Source organism: Procambarus clarkii, chromosome 6 (assembly GCF_040958095.1).
Source record: "Procambarus clarkii isolate CNS0578487 chromosome 6, FALCON_Pclarkii_2.0, whole genome shotgun sequence".
In the NCBI taxonomy this organism is placed as follows: Eukaryota; Metazoa; Arthropoda; class Malacostraca; order Decapoda; family Cambaridae; genus Procambarus; species Procambarus clarkii.
Genome location: NC_091155.1, coordinates 25,066,738 through 25,088,512, shown reverse-complemented (window position 1 = coordinate 25,088,512; position 21,775 = coordinate 25,066,738). Strand labels below are relative to the sequence as shown.

The following is a 21,775-nucleotide window of genomic DNA, read 5'->3' as shown; positions in this document are numbered from 1 at the left end:
GCCTGACAACATTAAGACAAATAATCAAGGTAAATGAACCGCTTGAAAACATGCACAAACACTAACTTTCTCCACCTGTCAGACCTTATCAAGTAACAGATGACAAATGTCAGCGCACCAGCTGTGTACACGTGACAGTCCAACCACCTGGCCAATCCTGAGGAGCTCAGCTGGCTTCTATTTGGTTAAGAAGAGAAACGAGAACAGTAGACATAAAGAGTCCAGCATGGAACGGAAAGGCAATTTAGCACCACACTCAAAAAAAACATCAGTCACGTAGGAAGAGTCAATAAAGTAGTACGATATTTAGTGTCTTGAAGTGTTTGATTAAAAATTCGTTAACGTCAAAAAATATATATACCAACCAGATGGCAATTGAACATGAACACTCAGCCCCATGGCTGAGTCTAATAGAATACGTTCAGTTGTGAGTAATGCCGGACTGAGTGTGGGAAACGTGGAACTGAGAAATAATAAATGAAAATATGGAGAGAATGAAATCAATCATTCACCCTGCTAGGTGAATGATAGCGACCATTCAGCAATACTGGGTGAATGATTGGCTAGAACAGCTACTACAAGCAACTTGACATGGCAATTATGAAAAGTTCTAAGCCAATTGGGGTATTTTGTGTTCACTAACTAGAAGGTGATGGCTAGAAACACCCCCCAAACAGTTCCATGCAGCAGTTGACTTACCTGTAACCAGAGGCGATGGTGCAGGGCAGACAACGACGCCAGACCGACACGAACAAGGACTCTGTCCGTCTCAGCGTTGTTCTTCGCTTATACACTCCGTGGCGCCGAAAGATGGAATTCTCTATGGCCTCCGTTAGGGACGTCCTTCTGCCGAAGTTGGTGGCGGAGGCGGCTGACTCGCTATGGTCCTTGAGCCCTTGCGCGAAGCTGACCGCCTTGTGCGAAGTGGTTGATGACTCCGAGCTCTCGGAAGAGGTGTTGGCGAAGGTGACCACTCTGTGTGTGGGTGTTGAGGGTTCGGAGCTGTCGGTGGAGTGAGTGATGAGGCCGTGCCTGCTGCTGTGACTACTTCGGGAGCTGACGTCGCTGCTGCAGCGGTCACCGCTCCACGCCATGCTCGTCTGCCACGAGCTGTTGGTCCAGTCAGATCGACGGGGAGACTTGCCGAAGAAGAGCTAGATATCTGCGCCAGGGTGTTACAATCTCTTCTCGGACACTAACCCGGAGACCACTTCTCGGATGCTGGACAAGTTGCAGGAAGATACAATGTGTCACATTTCAATAGTGTGAATGGAAACCACACAAGCTGAACACGTGTTTTTCTACAGCCAAATTGAGTTTGCATGTGTGGCAAATTGTAAATATTGGTCAGGCAGAATTTTCCAGGTAATGACGAATCAGAAAACTTGACCAGAAACACGTCTTGAAATCTGAATGCTTGTTTATATTTTCTAAGTGGTATCAATCACATCTGAAGCGCACTGAATTCAGTCGTTAATTCAAGACAAATTGAAATTCACTTTCCACTTGCGCGAGTTAGTTCATCTTATATCAACATAATTAGTAAAGCGTCCTCAGGGGTCCTCAAGGTACACACACGAGCCCATTCAACTGAACAAGATATTCAGTTTTATTAATCTTCTCTCCTGAAGCCTAAGACTTATTAAACTTTTGGCTTACTAAATGAGTTATCTTTTATTTATTGCGTTATGAATAACGTATTATGTACTCCTATGCTTCGCTTATGCCAACCACTCCCATTATCAACCTCCCCTCCCCCTAACCATCCCCCCCCCTATCAACCCTTACACCCTCCAACACCCCCTCTCAAAATCATTTAAATATTTCACTAAATATTAGTGAAAGGGGGTAACAATACACCACTCTTTGACGTGTAAAATACATTCATAGACACTCTTAGTGCGTCCACTCTCGAAGAAGTACTTTTTTGAAGAAGAAAATTCTAATGAACAAATCCACAAGGGCCGTGATGAGGGTTCGAACCTGCGTCCGAGAGGATCCCAGACGCTTGTGGATTTGTTCATTTGATGCATCACGCTATTGTGATTTCTGTGTGTAAGAAAATTCTAATTCGGAGCCTATGGCGCCTATCTGAGTGATGTAATGTGTATGGAGGCATTTACATATTCACAGTAATTTACATAAATATGTTGGGTTTATTCTGAACTACATCGACATGTTAGGAATTATTTATGTTATAAATATGTTAGGAATTATTTACGTTATAAATGCCTCCTAAATATTAATATTTCATGGCATAACTAACACTAATTATCGATTAAACCACCCCGCCCCCCCATTCCTTCCCTCGTGTCATTACCTGGTGTCGAATGGACCCCTCTCTGATTGGCTAATTAACCGTTTGTCCTGAAGGAACGGGTGTTAAAATGTTTTTTTTAAACCATTTCAGTAGCACTCAGATAGTAACACCCGTGTATTAAAATCAGTTTTCGTGTTTTCACAAACTTCTATGCAACACACAAGACGGTGTCCCACAGACTGTGTCCCACAGACTGCGTCCCACAGACTGCGTCCCACAGACTGCGTCCCACAGACTGCGTCCCACAGACTGCGTCCCACAGACTGCGTCCCACAGACTGCGTCCCATAGATCAGAAGTGTTCACGAGTTATATGCCATCTATTAAACTCTTCTTCGGAAACTTCCTATCATTGACTCACAGGACACGGAAAAAAATCTTGAAAAACATCCATGATTGTCTTGCGACCCCTACCTACCCTAGCCGGAAAAAAAGTTAATCATTTTTAAATTCACCTGGGCTCTAGGAGACTCGAACCGTGGACCCCAAAAGAGGGAGGCCGAAGGGAAAGGAAGGGAAGTATCAGGAGAAAGCGCCAAGCCATTATGACAATGTAGCACTCGGAAGTGGTCAGGATAAGGATTTGGGATGGGACGGGGTATGACACAGTCTCAGGGTATGACACACCCCTCAGGGTATGACACACCCCTCAGGGCATGACACACCCTCAGGGCATGACACACACCTCAGGGCATGACACACACCTCAGGGCATGTCATACCTCAACACTTCCCCAACCAGAGACCCCACTAACCCAGCCTTCAGACGCGGCAGGTGTGTGTGTGTGTGTGTGTGTGTGTGTGTGTGTGTGTGTGTGTGTGTGTGTGTGTGTGTGTGTGTGTGTGTGTGTGTGTGTGTGTGGCGGCACTAGACGACAGGCAATGAGCACTGGGGGTGTCGTCCCCCTCGTTGCCAATGGTCGTTAATTTGGCTCGCGGCTATCGATATTCGCGCTGCTTCCCGCTCTGAGTTTAAATGACGACGTATCAGGAGTCAGGAGATGTATGTGGGTGACAGGAGACGTTCCGGGCCAGCAAAGTTGAAGTATGTGTGTGTGTGTGTGTGTGTGTGCGCGTGTGTGTGTGTGTGTGTGTGTGTGTGTGTGTGTGTGTGTGTGTGTGTGTGTGTGTGTGTGTGTGTGTGTGTGTGTGTGTGTGTGTGTGTGTGTGTGTGTGTTAATCAAAGCCTGGTTGGAGGGTTTTAGAGACAATTTATATCCCTCTTTTAAGTGCAAATGGTGTAGTAACAAAAAACAGAATGGCGACAGTAACATGGTAAACTAAAAGCTTAAGTTAATCATAAAGCCTGAAGTTTTCTATCTTAGATGTTTCATCTTCAAATCAACAAAATCATAAGGAAGTGTATTTATATAAGAATATGTATAACCAAATGAAGCAGAAATAACATCCGAATGTCAATTGCAGCCTAGCAAACAGCCCACTAGATTGCAGGCAAGTAAGATGAATAGGCCAACCGGCCAATAACGCCTACCAGCCTTTAAAGCCTGTAAAGCCTACCAGCCTGCCGATAGTCACGAAGCCATCTCTATTGAGAACTCGTTGACCTTCATCTCTTTTTATTGGAGGTTACTGGGTCAATATTTGTCAACTGATGAAGCAAAGGTGGAATAGTTGGGGATGGAAGGAGGGAAGGAGAGGCGGTGAAGGATAGAAGGAAGAAGAGGTGAAGAATTGTTGAAGGTACTGACTCAAGGGAAGGAATTGTTGTCACGGTACGATGGTTAGGGCGAGAGGAGGAAAGTAAGGGGTTCGACCCCATAGCGTGGGTGACGATGCTTGAGAAGCATATAGGGGGAAATGTCCCCCTTGCTCCTTCTTCTTCAAGCTTGGAGAACTCTAGCTCACTTCAGCCTTTCCTCATAGCTCAGTCCTCTAGGTTCAGGGACCAGTCATATAGCAATCCACTGTAATTACACTAGTTTTTCTCAGTTTTTTTTTTAGATTGGGATTCCACACAGGAGCCAAATGTTCTAGTGGTAGAATTGGTTATGTATAATGCCTCAAACTCTTCTTTCTTCTGGTATGAGGGAATGTCTGCTACAAAATTATATATTTTCTACTAAATTATTTTGCTGTTTCATAAACTGTTTCAATGCCTGCGACCTTCTAAATCACATCAAAAATATAATTTCATTGAGTTTGTTTGGATTAAAGTCAAGCAGCCACCTTGGCACATCTCAGACCACACGAACTCAGGCTCGCCAGACGTGTTTCAGACCAAGGGAAGCCATGGATATTCGCGAAGCAGCATGGCAAACTCCCTATAGACATGTACTGATGAATCTAACTTATATCTAAGAGTATGTTAACAGGCTTTCCTGGGAACTCGGGGAGAGAGAGATAGAGTGTGAGAGAGAGAAAGAGAGAGATAGAGTGTGAGAGAGAGAGAGAGAGAGAGAGAGAGAGAGAGAGAGAGAGAGAGAGAGAGAGAGAGAGAGAGAGAGAGAGAGAGAGAGAGAGAGAGAGAGAGAGAGAGAGAGAGAGAGAGAGAGAGAGAGAGAGAGAGAGAGAGAGAGAGAGAGAGAGAGAGAGAGAGAGAGAATGTTAGACAGAGGTACTCGAAGAGAAATTGAAAAGATAAGTGAGCGAGATATGTGTATCAAAGAAAACTACAAATTTGAAAGATCAGTAAGAAAACAGACTGGAAAAAGGTGAAAACATACGATTAGGATAAGGAAAGAGAAGAAAATTAAAAAAAGATTAGGTGCTTTAGCCAATATGAAGATAAACTAAGTATTTTCAATGCACAAATAGAGCTTTTGATCATATATTTAAGTATATATGCAAGTCGTACATTAATTGTTCTATATAAAATTTAGGGGGGGGGGGGGTGTACCACCTTTGGCTGTTTGTAGGGACCCACAATCCTTGAAGAAGAGGATATGCAGCACCCGGGGGAGTCATGTCGGGCTCTCATGTGCACTGGCACATACTGTCTTCTCCTACCACCCTCTTATATATTCACACTCGAAACAACGCTATACGGGGACCTATATAAACGTAACTTTGCTTTCGAATGTTCACACGACTCAATGTGCACACTAATGTACACATGACAGTATTTCAGCATGTGCACTTATGTATGTACACGTATTTCCATTTTAGCTTGCGCACATGTGTACGTTCTTGACCCCCCCCCCTCCCCCATGCAAAAAAAATCCGGATAAGTGAGTGCGCTAAAAACCTTATCATTCTCATTTTGAGTAACTAATGGAAGTGTCTATTTATAGCTTGGCTTAAAGAGGAACCTTCAAAGACGTTTGAGACGTGTCTTAAGGACCGGCGGCCACTGTCGTAAGTCGTAGTAATCTACGACTCACATCTCTGTCGTGAGTCGTAGTAATCTACGACTCACATCTCTGTCGTGAGTCGTAGTAATCTACGACTCACATCTCTGTCGTGAGTCGTAGTAATCTACGACTCACATCTCTGTTGTGAGTCGTAGATCACTTATAATCCTGTCATTGCAGGCAGTACCTACCTACTTCGAAACTGGATTCTTTTAGCAGTTGAGATTAAGACCAATCAACCTCACGGTGGGTCATTAAGGCTACTTTAATCGCTAAATAATCAATCAGAGAGTAGACTTTAGTCTTGAAAATAATCCACGCTTGACTGCCCAAGGAACTCAAGCAGACAACACGTTCCCCGGGCTACTGGATGCCCAAGGCGCCTCACGACGGGGATAAATACTGTTCAAGACAGTGGAGCTGTCTCAAGGCAGGCAGAGTGCTCACATTGCACAGGTTAAAAGGACTTGCAAGGTAGGAATGACAGCTCGCGTCTTACGCCTGATGATATCAGTCCCTGACGGACACATCTGTCTCATATGTGACGGACGTCTTCCTGTCTTGTGAGATTCTTGTCAGGAGTAACAGATGAGAGAATGGGGAAGAAGGGTTTAGAGTGAAAGTGGAAAAGAGAAAGAGAGGTGGAAGGAGAAAGAAGGAGAAATGTGAGAACATAAGAGGAGAAACATAAAAGCATAATGCTGGTTAAAATAAATGAGTAACGATTAGGGATAAGCACACACACACACACACACACACACACACACACACACACACACACACACACACACACACACACACACACACACACACACAAGGGGAACACGCACAAGGGGACACAGGTGGAAACTGAGTGCCCAAATGAGCCACAGAGATATTAGAAAGAACTTTTTTAGTGTCAGAGTGGTTGACAAATGGAATGCATTAGGGGGTGATGTGGTGGAGGCTCACTCCATACACAGTTTCAAGTGTAGATATGACAGAGCCCGATAGGCTCAGGAATCTGTACACCTGTTGATTGACGGTTGAGAGGCGGGACCAAAGAGCCAGAGCTCAACCCCCGCAAACACAACTAGGTGAGTACAACAACTAGGTGAGTACACACACACACACACACACACACACACAGACACACACACACACACACACACACACACACACACTCACACACACACACACACACTCACACACACACACACACACACACACACACACACACACACACACACACACACATAACCATAAAAGAGTTAAGACTCATACGCATAACTAATGTACAAAACTACCCAACGAAAACAAACACGACCAACCACTTTCCATCATTAATACCAACAACCGTAAAAGATTGATTAAAAACCTTTTACTGCGGTATTTAGAAACATTTCAATATCTTAATTCAAATATATATATATAATTATAAAAAGCTTTGTTAATAAAATCTTTGAGAGTTTTACAACTTTGTTTCCTAACTTGTAAAAAGTTTTTTTTGTCTGTGCTTTCAGAGAGAGTTGAGCGGCAGTTGCATAATAATTGGCTTGTTCCCTCGTAGTCTCCACCTCACCGTGGCTTTTGGCAGTTGTGGTCGGATCTGTTGTCATAGTGGTATTTGGAAGTTGCCGAAGGATCTTACCATACCAAGGCAATTTAACCGTAGTTAGAGGATCTGAACCTCACGAAAGCAATTGATCTGACCTAAGGTCCTGACCTGTTGCCTCATGCGACCTCTCCTGACCTGATATATGCAACTCATGTGACCTCTCCTGACCTGATATATGCAACTAATATCGATGAAACCGTTATATAGGTCAGTAAAACACAGTTCATTCCCACAAATCCATTGACCTGCAGACTGTAAGTCACAATAATGTGGCTGAACATTAGACAGCCAACCCCACATACGGTGTTCAATATATCAACACAAAATAGAACACGAAACAATGGATATAAATTGGATATGTAGAGATTTAGGGATTTGTTGATTTTGTTCAACAAAAGACCAGGAAACATATAATAGACTTGTGATTCCTTTATTGTTTCAAGCGTTTCATGACATTATATATATATATATATATATATATATATATATATATATATATATATATATATATATATATATATATATATATATATATATATATATATATAACGTTGTTGAATATGACCGAAAAGGTAAGATTAATGATTAATAGCCTTCTGCAGATTTACTAAGTTTGAAGTTAGACAACTTGTATGTTTGCCGGGAACTCGAGTCAACTGCGTCTGTAATTCCTGTATGAAACTTGTTATCCGACTACGGTTTCCGGTACGGCTTGCCCTGGAGGCTGAGGATGGCTTGTGGAGCTTGTAAACTTTGCCTCTCTCTCTCTCTCTCTCTCTCTCTCTATCTCTCTCTCTCTCTCTCTCTCTCTCTCTCTCTCTCTCTCTCTCTCTCTCTCTCTCTCTCTCTCTCTCTCTCTCTCTCTCTCTCTCTCTCTCTCTCTCGTTTACCGCTTGTATGAGAACTTTCTCATAATTTTTCAAAATTTTCCCAGAGGGGCGAGTTTATTGGGCTGCGCCACTCAACCTGTGAGTGGACACACCACCATTACGCAGCTTGTAAATCACTCCCAAAAAAAGTAAGAAAACCCGCTGGGTTGTTCATCCTGTCACTTGTACCTAGACACACCTGGAACTTGTTTAGGTGTCTCAGGTGAACAGCTTATCAAATAAGAAGATTTACATCTGTTAACCCCTTAAAAACTTACGTTATCTTGCGTGTGCAAAATGGGGGAATCTTTTGAGAACCGCATTTATATTTGACAGATAGTATTTTCCTAACTCAAACTTTCTCATGTTCAGGGAATTTCAATTTTAGAGTTATAGAGGATAATCTGTTGGGGGAATTTTTGTCATGAGTGTGTGAGTGTGAGTGTGTGAGAGTGTGAGAGAGAGAGTGTGTGTGTTTACTAGTTGTGTTTACTAGTTGTGTTTTTGCGGGGGTTGAGCTTTGCTCTTTCGGCCCGCCTCTCAACTGTCAATCAACTGTTTACTAACTACTTTTTTTTTTTTTTTTTTTTTTTCCACACCACACACACACACCCCAGGAAGCAGCCCGTGACAGCTGACTAACTCCCAGGTACCTATTTACTGCTAGGTAACAGGGGCACTTAGGGTGATAGAAACTTTGCCCATTTGTTTCTGCCTCGTGCGGGAATCGAACCCGCGCCAGAGAATTACGAGTCCTGCGCGCTATCCACCAGGCTACGAGGCCACCCCCACCTGTGTGTGTGTGTGTGTGTGTGTGTGTGTGTGTGTGTGTGTGTGTGTGTGTGTGTGTGTGTTTACGTGTGTGAATGTGTGTGTGTGTGTGTGTGTGTGTGTGTGTGTGTGTGTGTGTATGTGTGTGTGTGTGTGTGTGTGTGTGTGTGTGTGTGTGTGTGTGTGTGTGTGTGTGTGTGTGTGTGTGTGTGTGTGTGTGTGTGTGTGTGTGTGTGTGTGTTTGCGTGTGTGAATGTGTGTGTGTGAATGTGGACAATACTTTATGCAAGATAAAGAAAAAAACAAGACAACCTATTCCCCTCCCCCCCCCTTTCCCCCTCCATCTCTCCCACCATTTCCCCTTTTCAAATTCTCCTCCCATTCTACGTGCCCCTCTCCCTCCCTCTTCTACAAGGAACCAAAAGTCGTCTACTCCTGTACCCACCCTCACGTCATAACACAAAGCCCTCAGCAACGGACTATAGACCAACACCAGCGCCACTCTCCTTGTGATCAGATGCTTTCTATCCCACATTCATCTCTCTCTCCCTCTCCTTTCCTCCCATTTGTTTCAACACCATTCCATTCACTGTTCCATAAAATTGTAATCAGTTTCCCCTCACTGTGTATTGACTTTGGAAGTCCTTACATGCATGCCCCCTCGACCCCTGCCTGGGTGCTCTCATTGTTTACATCAGCGGAATAGCTTGGGACTGTGAGGGGGTTCAAGTGCTACTTGTACTCGAATGCTTGAGTAGGAGGTAAGGATGAAGTACATAAGGGGTGGGTTAGGAGAACACCTGTTAAGGGTTCTCGAGGGACTTAAGCACCGTCATTATTATACCTATACTCATTTACTTGTACTTCAGGAAGGGATGAGCCATGGCTCTTGGGTCCCGCCTCTCAACTCTTAGTCGACGGGTTTGGTTTGGGTTATTTTAGTAATGTTATTACGACTTCTTCTCAGTCGTTTGATCCTTGATTTTCTTATTTGTTATGGAAATAAGAAGGAAAATAGGATAATTGTTATGATTTAAATTCATGTCTGTAGAGGGATAGTTTGGATAATAACACTGGTACTAACGACAACCCTGGCGCTAACGACAACCCTGGCACTAACAAATGACATGTGCCACACCATGGTGAGACATATCAAACATGTGACAAAGCTTTTTCGTCTATGTCTCGCGTATATCCCTGGATCTATGTTTCCCCCTGACTGGCTTCCCTTGTCCCTGCCACAGGTGTAAAGCCAGGGGAAAACGTTGGGTTTACCTCGTAGGAAAAATATTCTTAATGCCTTCTCGCCTCCCCATTTCACACACCTGCCTCTGCTTGCCGCCCCATTTCACACACTTGCCTCTGCTTGTCTGCAGGTGTAGGATTTGGGGAATAAGTGACTTGTGTTCATGTTCAAGGTCTGTTGTGTGTATGTGGTGGAGTATTCGGGTTGAGGAGGGGGGGGGGGGGTTGTGAATGTGTACTCACCTAGTTGTGCTTGCGGGGTTGAGTTCTGGCTCTTTAGTCCCGGACTTTGAGTGTGTGTGTGTGTGTGTGTGTGTGTGTGTGTGTGTGTGTGTGTGTGTGTGTGTGTGTGTGTGTGTGTGTGTGTGTGTGTGTGTGTGTGTGTGAGTAGTTGGAAGCAAGGGACGTTCGTTGTAGGCAAGGGGAGTGTGATTGTAGGCCAGGGGTGTGTGGGTGTGTGTGTGTGCGTGTGTGTGTGTGTGTGTGTGTGTGTGTGTGTGTGTGTGTGTGTGTGTGTGTGTGTGTACTCACCTATATGTACTCACCTATATGTGCTTGCAGGATCGAGCATTGACTCTTGGATCCCGCCTTTCGAGCATCGGTTGTTTACAGCAATGACTCCTGTCCCATTTCCCTATCATACCTGGTTTTAAAATTATGAATAGTATTTGCTTCCACAACCTGTTCCTGAAGTGCATTCCATTTCCCCACTACTCTCACGCTAAAAGAAAACTTCCTTACATCTCTGTGACTCATCTGAGTTTCAAGCTTCCATCCATGTCCTCTCGTTCTGTTACTATTCCGTGTGAACATTTCGTCTATGTCCACTCTGTCAATTCCTCTGAGTATCTTATACGTTCCTATCATGTCCCCCCTCTCCCTTCTTCTTTCTAGTGTCGTAAGGCACAGTTCCCTCAGGCGCTCTTCATACCCCATCCCTCGTAGCTCTGGGACGAGTCTCGTTGCAAACCTCTGAACCTTTTCCAGTTTCATTATATGCTTCTTCAGATGGGGACTCCATGATGAGGCGGCATACTCTAAGACTGGCCTTACGTAGGCAGTGTAAAGCGCCCTAAATGCCTCCTTACTTAGGTTTCTGAATGATGTTCTAACTTTTGCCAGTGTAGAGTACGCTGCTGTCGTTATCCTATTAATATGTGCCTCAGGAGATAGATTAGGTGTTACGTCCACCCCCAGGTCTCTTTCACGCGTCGTTACAGGTAGGCTGTTCCCCTTCATTGTGTACTGTCCCTTTGGTCTCCTATCTCCTAGTCCCATTTCCATAACTTTACATTTGCTCGTGTTGAATTCTAGTAGCCATTTCTCTGACCATCTCTGCAATCTGTTCAGGTCCTCTTGGAGGATCCTGCAATCCTCATCTGTCACAACTCTTCTCATCAACTTTGCATCATCCGCAAACATCGACATGTAGGACTCTACGCCTGTAAACATGTCGTTAACATATACAAGAAATAGAATTGGTCCCAGCACCGATCCTTGTGGTACTCCACTTGTTACTGTTCGCCAGTCCGACTTCTCGCCCCTTACCGTAACTCTTTGGCTCCTTCCTGTTAGGTAGTTCCTTATCCATTCTAGGACCTTTCCCCCCACCCCCGCCTGCCTCTCGAGCTTGAACAGCAGTCTCATGTGCGGTACTGTATCAAAGGCTTTTTGGCAGTCCAGAAATATGCAGTCTGCCCAACCATCTCTGTCCTGTCTTATCCTCGTTATTTTATCATAGAATTCCAGAAGGTTTGTTAGGCACGATTTCCCTGTCCAGAACCCATGTTGATGTTTGTTCACAAACCTAATGTTCTCCAGGTGTGCAACCAGTCGTAGCCTAATTATTCTTTCCAGTATTTTACAGGGGATGCTTGTCAGTGATACAGGTCTGTAGTTAAGTGCCTCCTCCCTATCTCCTTTCTTGAAGATCGGCACGACATTTGCCTTCTTCCAGCAACTGGGCAATTCTCCTGACATAAGTGACTCATTAAAGATCATTGCCAGAGGCACGCTGAGGGCCTGTGCTGCTTCTTTTAGTATCCACGGTGATACTTTGTCTGGTCCAACTGCTTTAGTTGCATCTAGAGTTGTCAACTGTTTCATTACCTCCTCTGCTGTCACCTCTATATCTGATAGTCTTTCATCTAGGGTAACCCCTTCCAACAATGGGAGCTGCTCAGGCTCGGTAGTGAACACTCCATGGAAACTGGCATTCAGTGCCTCGCAGATTTCCTTGTCACTTTCAGTATATGCCCCCTCTGTCTTCCTTAGTCTTGTCACTTGGTCGTTCACCGACATTTTTCTTCTTATATGACTGTGTAGTAACTTAGGTTGTTTTTTCGCTTTGATTGCAATATCGTTCTCATAGTCCCTTTCCGATGTTCGTCTTATGTTAATGTAATCGTTCCTAGCTCTGTTATATCTGCTTCTGTTGTCCTCTGTTCTTTGTCTTCTGTACTTCCTCCACTCCCGCCTGCTGGCCATTTTTGCTTCCTGACACTGTCTATTAAACCATGGGTTATTATATTCCTTCTTATTTTTTCCCTTTACCGTTGGTATAAATCTCTCTTCGGCCTCCTGGCATTTCTGTATGACTAGGTCCATCATATCTTGGACTGTTTTTCCTCTAATTTCTTCCTCCCACTGCACTTCACCCAGATAGTCCCTTATCCTCATATAGTCCCCTTTCCTGTAGTCAGCTCTCCTTTCCCAGATCTCTTGTCCCATGGTCATAATTTTGAATTCCATCATGTAGTCAAAGACTAGGACACAATGGTCACTGGCCCCTAGAGGTATTTCATGCTCTAAATTCTCGATATCTTCTACGTTCTGGGTGAAAATCAGGTCTAATAGGCTCGGTGCATCTCCTCCTCTTTCCCTTGTGTCTTCCTTCACATGTTGTGTCAGGAAATTCCTGTCTATAACATCTACTAATTTTGCTCCCCACGTTTCATCCCCTCCATGGGGATTCCTTGATTCCCAATTTATCTCTCCATGATTTAGGTCCCCCATGATCAGCAGCTTCGCTCTCATTCTGTGGGCTAGTGTTGCTGCCTTCTGCAGTTCATCTATACATGCTTTGTTGTTGTCATCATACTCCTGTCTGGGTCTTCTACTGTTTGGTGGGGGATTGTAGATTACCATGATCACAATCTTCCTCCCATCTACTGTCAGAGTTCCATGTATGAAGCTTGTGCACTCATTGGTAACTCGATTTCCCAGGTCTTCAAACTTCCATTTCCGCTTTATTAGGAGTGCTACTCCCCCTCCCTGTCTCTGTGTCCTCTCTTTTCGTATCACCTGGTACCCTTCAGGAAAGATTGCATCTGAGATCATGTCATTAATTTTAGTTTCCACAATTGCAACTATGTCAGGATCTGCTTCACTCACTCTTTCTTTTATCTCTTCTGCTTTATTAGATACCCCATCAGCATTGGTGTACCAAACCTTGAGATTCTTCATGGAAACTCTTGTACCAGAGTTCTCCCTTTCTCTGGGGGTCTGGGGGGGTGACTGGGGGCAGAGGGGATCTGGGGGATCTGGGGGGTGTCTGGGGGATGACTGGGGGCGGGGAGGGTCCGGGGGATGTCCGGGGGGATCCAGGGGGTGTCTGGGGGGGTCCGGGGGGTGTATGGGGGGTGAAAGAGTTCAGGAGGGGTGCTTGGGGGGCTACTGGGGGCTGGGCTTCTAGGAAGGTAGGTAGGAGGGTCTGGGGTAGGGCCTGGGTAGGTAGGTCTGGAGTAGGAAGGGCATACTGGGTCTGAAGATTAGGGAGGGCATAGAGGGGTTGGGAGATGGCGTAAGGTTGGGAGACAGATAGAGGTTGAGAGGTTGGGAGGGGGATGGATAGAGGGGGTGGGGGGGACCTCCCACCTCCCTCGCAAGGGTGGGGGGTCACATGGAAGGAGAGGGGATGAGGAGGGGTGAGGGCAGGGCAGGCTTTGGGTGTTGAGGGGATGAGGTCTGGGTGGGTTCTTGGGGTTGTGGGGATGAGGTCTGGATGGGATTTGGGGGTTGAGGGGATGAGAGCTGGGTGGGTTTTGGGGGTTGAGGGGACGAGGGCTGGACGGGTTTTGGGGGTTGAGGTGATGAGGGGGTCCTTGGAATGTGGGATGAATTTGACTCCAGTGGGGTCAGAGGGGTCAAGGGATGTGCTGGGGAGATAAGCAGGGGCGGCTGATTTGGGAAAGGGGTGACCTGAGAAGCACGTGTGAGCTGGTTAGCATGGGGTGGATTAGCACTGGGGTGTGTAGCTGCGCTCAAATGGGAAGAGTCGTATTGTTGTTTGCTTGCTCTGTGGGCAATCTGTTCCTCCTTCGTCATGAATTTGTCAATAAATACGTTGTAGTAATTTTCGCTACCTCTGAGTAGGTGTTTGTGATGCAGTATGTAATCCACTGCCTCTTCGTTAGTGAACTGTACCAGGACAGGTCGTTTCCTGTTACAGTTGTATGGTCCAATGCGTCGGTGGACTTGCACCTCATTCCCTGCCATCTGGGCTCTCATGTCTCTCAAGATCCCCTGTAGTTCCAAATCCTCAATCTCCATCCTTTCCTGCCTCGATGGTGCCCTGGCTTCAAGTAATCCATGGATTATGATTGTCCTCTTTCTCAGTTCAGGGTCATGCTGGTGGCCCTCTCCCTGGCTGACCCCCACCCCTCCTACACCCGCTACTCCACCTACTACTACTACTTCCCCTTCCCCTGCCAAGCTTCCCTTATTCCTGCCAAATTCATTAGTAAGCCTAGATATTTCTCCTTGCCATTCTACCCTGCTCTTCGTGATTTCCTCTTGAATATAATCCATAAACTCTTGTTTGAGTCTTTGAACCTCGTCCTGTATCTTATTAAAGACTTCACTTTTAATCCCCTGGATTAGATCACCTATCCAAACATCCCTCTTCTCTACAAATTTCCCAATCATCTTCTCCACAAACCTATCTTCTTCCTCAATCATAATACTGTTGGACCTAGACACCCTTCCTGACCTAGTCATTGCTATAATGCAACCTTACCCACAGGGGTTCCAAGTATCTTACCGTCCTGCTAACACAATAGGTGAGTGAATCTCCAAGCGTCGTCCCCGTGGTGGTAGGAGGGTTGCTGCCGGGGTGAGGTCACGCGGTCAGAGGTCGGTGAGGTCTGCTCCACACTACACACTGCCACAATACTACAACTATTTTGAATTACGCTATTTAAACTGTTTTTCTTCACTACTTTATGGCTCTGGCCAAAACTCAAGGTTTTTTCATTCACTTGTACACACTTTTTCACTTCGAAGTTGCCTGATTACCCCTCCCACTCCACTAGTGAACCTGGTGTGTATGGTGTGTGTGTATGGCGCCTCATGCCAACATACACACACACCTGGTGTGTGTGTGTATGTTGGCATGAGGCGTGTGGATGGGAGCAAAGTCAAACATGTGAGGGGAACAGTCACGCCCGTCCAGTGGACACATGTGTAAACAAACAGAAACACACTCCAATATTATCATTACAGAACAAAAAGAATATTTTCGATGTTTGGTCAAACAAACAATTAAGAAATTAGCCTTTGTTTCGTAATTCTTAACCCTCTTAAAATGTGACGTATTATTAAACATTAACGCATCGTAATAATAACGTTTTCATCTTCCTTGACATAGGTTAAGTGGGTTGCTTAGGTTTGTACGTTCCTGGTTAGGGGAAAACAGTTGCATTTTTGACGGAGTGACTAATCAAGCGAACGGGCTGCAATGGGATCAATGCACTTTTCATGCATAGATACAATACGGGTCAACGCGTCAACTCCAGTGCAATGTAAATAGTTTAATATGGATTTAACGTCATAAAACGAGGATTTGTGTAATTTGTTTTCATTTTCCTTAAAAAGGTACAAAACTGATGAGATTAAAAGTTTATTTTATTATTTAAAACAGTCTTTAACGAGAGAGAATGTCCGTACACAGAGAGTAATCACACTAACGTAACTGCATCAATCTGAAAATCCGTAGGAACACCCAAAGCATAGATTCGAATCCTCATCACGGCTCCAACGGATTTTCTCACTGATGCAGTCACGTTAATGTGATCACTTTCTGTGTACCTGTGCACCAGAACACACGTCTCCACATTTCATGACTGCTGACTTATATGTGATTTCCTCGAAGCTCTTGACGAAATGGGATCCGAAGGCCCTAATCTGCACCTAATGTAACAAAAACATTGAGACCCGAAATATAACAATAAGAAGTATAAATTAAACGTTAACCAATCTAAAATATTTATTTTCGAGAACCCGGCAGAACTCTCTGAGACATCTAGGGCGTTCTTGTCCCCCTACTCCGGCCTCCTCGATATACCGGTCTCTCCGTCCTCATCTCTCCCCCCCCCCTCACCCCCACCAAACCATTACATACCAATTGTTCCCTTCGCCTGGGCTGTAGGAGACTCGAACCGTGGACCCCCCAAGCATGTGAAGTCTCCAAATAATCTCCAAACTCCCTTCTCTTCCTCCCCCCACTCCCTTCATCCGGTACAGATCCCTACGACTGACCTCTTTCAATGTTAAAATAGATTACTTTCCTCGTTCTCTCCCCTCGGCGTACGGTGATCTCTGACCGTCTTGTCTCTCCATGTCTCATGAGACCTCTTGTTCCCGTCCCTGTCTCCTCTGGGACCGATTTTCTCACTCCGTCTTGACGGAGAGTTTCATGAAAGTGTTTCATGCATCTCTTTCTTCCACCTGTCTCCACCTCTCGCTACACTCCCCTCATTAAAGCGCGTCGCCAACCTGAGCGCTATGTATAATCCCCTCTGACGGGCCTCTCTATTGTGTGTCTGTCATCTGTCTCGGAGGGTGGAGAGAGAGAGAGGGAAGGGAGGGAGGAGGGTAACAATGGGGCCATCATGGCTCCTCGCCCTTCTCTTCTCAGCCACCGGAATCAAGAGGTCGCCTCAGTGCCAGGTGGCACCAAACAAGGATTTCTTACCTCTTGTAGCCGGATCTGAGAACCAGGACCTGACTGGGACGAGATTCATCACACGTATTGACGTGTCCACTTTACGAAACCTCTACATCTTACCCCTTAGCCCTGGCGTCTTACTTTGCGATTATTAAACAGTTGATGTGCTCCAAGGCGCTATGAGGAAATCTATAGCAATAATAACTTTGGGTTGAGAAAGACCTTTGTTTTCGTAGCTCGCAAACCGTTTAATAAATACGGATTAAGCCGCCGTGATTGTGGAAAGATGTACAGGTTTCGCAAGTGGCTCGTAAATTCTTTGTAAATTCTGGCCTAACATGTATGATATTTATGTATGTATGTATGTACGTATTATTATTATTATCATTATTATTATTGGTTTTAATCATAGCATTGAGTGAAGGTATCCTGAGCCACAGAAGGTGTTGAGTGAAGATATCCTGAGCCTCACAAGGTGTTGAGTGAAGGTATCCTGAACCTCACAAGGTGTTGAGTGAAGGTGTCCTGAGCCACACAAGGTGCTGAGTGAAGGTATCTTGAGCCCCACAGGGTGTTGAGTGAAGATATCCTGGAGCTATTCAAGGCAAAATTCAGTGAATCCGAATTTCACTGTCAGCTGCTATATATACAACACCGTTGGTACACACAAGGAGTGCCTGGAGTGACCTCTGTTGGCACTCACACGGCCTACACCTGTGTCACTCAAACGACAAGAGTGTGTTTGGAAACCACTTCCAACTAGATCACATTTCATGTTGGAAAATGGTTTGGAGTTGAGTGGAATTGAACCCTATTGTGATTTTGAACAGTTCTCTTGTTTCTTGAGAGCTTGTTAATATATGTATAATTTTTTTTGTCTATTAATATGTTTAGTTACATTTTTGTAATTGCAGTCATAATAAAAATAGATATATATATTTTAAAACATTATTTCTAGTTCTTTTCACTAAATATTTGCATCGAAAAAGATACTTTTAATATTATTAAATTTTATTACATTTATTAACTTGAATAAATATAGCTCATTTTATCTAGATCATTTTATTGTTTTCAATATTTATCGAAGGACACAATTGTCTTGGCATTTTCCTAAGACACTGTTTTGCTGCAATGACATTTTCGCCTTAAAGGCGACAACACGTTCACCTGTGATCACTAGTGGAGCACTATAGTTCTGTGAAGGTGGATCTTCTTGCCTGTGATGATCGACGACTGCTACCTACCTTGTGGCTACCTTGTGTAGCTACCGGGGATCAATGACCTCACAGCCCGGTCTCCGACCAGGCCTTCAGGGGCCTACTCCCTCAAGCAGAGATCAACAGGGCACAATATGTACAATATGGTGTTCCGGATACCCCCGCCATGGTTATCTTGAAGTTATCTTGAGATGATTTCGGGGCTTTAGTGTCCCCGCGGCCCGGTCCTCGACCAGGCCTCCACCCCCAGGAAGCAGCCCGTGACAGCTGACTAACACTCAGGTACCTATTTTACTGCTAGGTAACAGGGGCATAGGGTGAAAGAAACTCTGCCCATTGTTTCTCGCCGGCACCCGGGATCGAACCCGGGACCACAGGATCACAAGTCCAGCGTGCTGTCCGCTCGGCCGACCGGCTCCCTTTTAAGTTAAGATGGTGTCTTAACCCTTCACGTAAGATGTTAATGAACTCTAATGCTGTAAATATGTGCAACACATTATATCATTTCACCATTCAAGAATTACAACACAATGTCGTCTGTCGAACGTTTTCACTGTTAACCAGACTTTTCCTCCAACAAATCAAAGTATCAGTTATATATTCATATTTAAAGATGCGAATCATTAACACAAGTTTAATGTACACTTCTAATAATTCACAGTTTTTTTTTAAACATCTACCATCGTTCAGGCATTTAGAGTGAGTTGTAGCGGCAGTGATATAACCACTGCTTCACACACTACGGGCTCACCATAGCCCGTGCTACTTGGAACTTTTTGTTCCAAGGTAGCGAATCTTAAACAACAACAAATGCTTCACCCTCACTGATCATGCTTTTCACTGGTCATGAAACACGAGGTCACTGGAGCACCCTGTCCGGCGGAGCGGTGTGGGGGGTAACGGACGCAAATAACATTAATCCTTGTGTTCTTGTTGACAACTCAATTCCTGTAGCGATCACCGCTTTTTACTCCCGCCGTTTACCCGCTCCCTTAACCTCTCATCGTGGAGAAAGTACTCGGAGAATTGTAGTTTTTAATCCCCCTGGCGCGAGATTCGCAAACCTTCATTGGTCCTTCGCGCCGCTGCGGTTGTGGGAGTGGTTTGTGGTAAGGGGGGGATGTAGGGAGGGAGCGATCACCACCTGATTCAGTGGGACTGGTGGCGGTAGTGAAGGAGGGGGAGGGCCACGATAGAAGTGGTTTAGCGAGATGGTGGTGGTGGTGGTGAGCACACTGGTTGCAAGTGATGACTACCGCTGCATGGCACCCACTACTTGGCACCATCCCACTCAACAGCCCCCCCCCCCACCACCACCACTACCCACCCCTCACAATCACCCCACCTGGCCACCCGACCGACATGTCTCTACCGCCTTACCTGACGGTCGCTACACGTGTCTGTCGCCTCACCTACCTATCCAACACACCACCTGCCTATTTCATCCCCTGTGCATCTTTTATATACCACCTGTCTCCTGCCCCAACTGTCCACTCTCTCCCCCCCCCCCCCCCCCAACACCTGTCCACCATCCCAACTGTCCAACTTCCTACGCCTACCCGGGTCTACAACTCCTGGAAATTTTAAAAATTTTAGATGACCCAAACGTAGATTCAGCCAAAATTTATTTTCTCTTGGACAAAGCTACTCAAATATTCGTCTAAAATTTATAACCACTGGCAGGGATATCTCTGAACTTAAGGGGGCTGAACTAGGAATTAAATTGAGGAAGCGAGACCTCACTGTCATGCAAACAAAGACAAAAGAAAGGATATGAGACAGAGGAGTTTTAACATATCAGACTTCACAAGACATTAAAATACATACTACACTCCCCAAGACATTGAAATTATGGACCAAATTTAAATACCGAGCTCAATCAAGGTTAAGACAATAGGGCCCAGATGGACCATACGGATGAATGGAAACATCTCTACAGTGTAAGAGTTACGAGAAAGTGTAATGAGATAAGATTGAAGGTTGCTGAGGCAGCCTCTAATCTCCAAATGGAGATTTCAATTCCATACAAGGACTCAAGAGCATGATAAGACACCAGGAAGTCGGGAGTAATTGCAGTGTGGAGCCGACGGAGCTCAGGAGCTAAAGTCTCGCTGTGCAAGCCAGTAAAGGTAAGTCTATGTAGGCGAGTACACATCCCTATCCCTTGTACATACCCAGACACATCCCCATGCCACACTGAAGACTAAATCAACTTCCTCACTACCAAGGCCAGAGTATCGTCCATATTTCACAACAACAGCCACTGGCGTCTATGGTCCCATCCATGCAAAGATTCATTTATAAAACATTCTTTTCAAGTACTTCTCGTAGCCAGAGAGACAGAGGCGCCCAGAGACCATTGTGTCTAAACTTCAAAGATTTAATTTGCTTAAAATGTTTCAAGGTTCAGTTAAAACTGAAATCCGGAGGTGGATTTTTGTTTTGTTTTGCAAGTACACGCATGCGCGTGTGTGTGTGTTTTGTTCTCATGGATTTGAATATGCTTGCTTGAGGCATAGTCATGAGAGTTAAAGTGTTTTAACTTGTAAGTAAGTAACTGTGTTACTTGGCTGCTCCAGTAAAGCTGCAGTGCTAGTCAGAAACCAGGCACTGGACGGGTGGTCGCCCAAACAACTCCATCCAAGTTACAGCCCCGCTCCTGTACCAGGTTAGTCCACTACGGGCTCACCATAACCCGTGCTACTTGCAACTTTTTTGTTCCAGGTAGCTGAATCTAAAGCAACAACAACAATTAAACACTTGCCTCGCTTACAGCCAGCATCTGTGTACTCACCTAGTTGTTGCTTGCAGGGGGGGTGAGCTCTGGCTCTTCGGTCCCGAATAGTGGAGGTGTGAGAGGGAGGAAGTGTGGCTTACTGCTCTTCCTTGAGGTCATAATCCATTCACTTCCGCACCCCTTATCCCCTCCCCCTCCCCCTCCCCATTTTCAACCCCATAGCCCCTTAAACCCCCCTTAACAAGCACAAAAAAACAGCAACAAAAGAAACATTAAACGCTTAAAAAAAATAAAAAACTCGTAGAGCTAAAACAAAATTCTTTGCACCTTGATAAAAATAAAAAAAAAATGTCTCAAAAAGCCTTGACCCTGGACGCCGCAAGGTAAAACTCTTCAAATTTTCATTTTCCTCCTGCGGGAGCAGACTTTTTCTTTTATGGAAGGTTCGTTTCCTCTCACAGGAAAAATGGAAAGCAGAGCAGCGCTACAGGAAGGTGAATGAGGTCTGCCCAACCTTCTCGCTGCATTTTGGAAACAATGCATATATATATATATATATATATATATATATATATATATATATATATATATATATATATATATATATATATATATATATATATATGCGAACAAGCCTGAATGGTCCCCAGGACTATATGCGACTGAAAACTCACACCCCAGAAGTGACTCGAATCCATACTCCCAGGAGCAATGCAACTGGTATCTACAGGACGCCTTAATCATATATATATATATATATATAT

The 21,775-nt window shown here is 44.9% G+C and overlaps 1 protein-coding gene across 2 annotated transcripts in view; it reads right to left on the bottom strand.

Moving 5' to 3' along the window:
* LOC123752992 (A-type potassium channel modulatory protein KCNIP1) overlaps positions 1-21,775 on the bottom strand; it is a 293,403-nt gene that overhangs the window by 230,191 nt on the left and 41,437 nt on the right. The window contains exons 1-2 of one of the 2 annotated variants that reach the window (XM_069306904.1): positions 19,339-19,521; positions 700-1,625 (exon numbers count right to left, since the gene is read on the bottom strand). The exons of the other annotated variant lie outside the window; for it this stretch is intronic. Of the exons in view, the coding sequence (XP_069163005.1) occupies positions 700-1,094 (395 nt within the window). The 5' untranslated portion in view covers positions 1,095-1,625; positions 19,339-19,521. Of the gene's footprint in view, positions 1-699; positions 1,626-19,338; positions 19,522-21,775 lie in introns of those variants that run through there. 2 annotated transcript variants of the gene reach the window in all.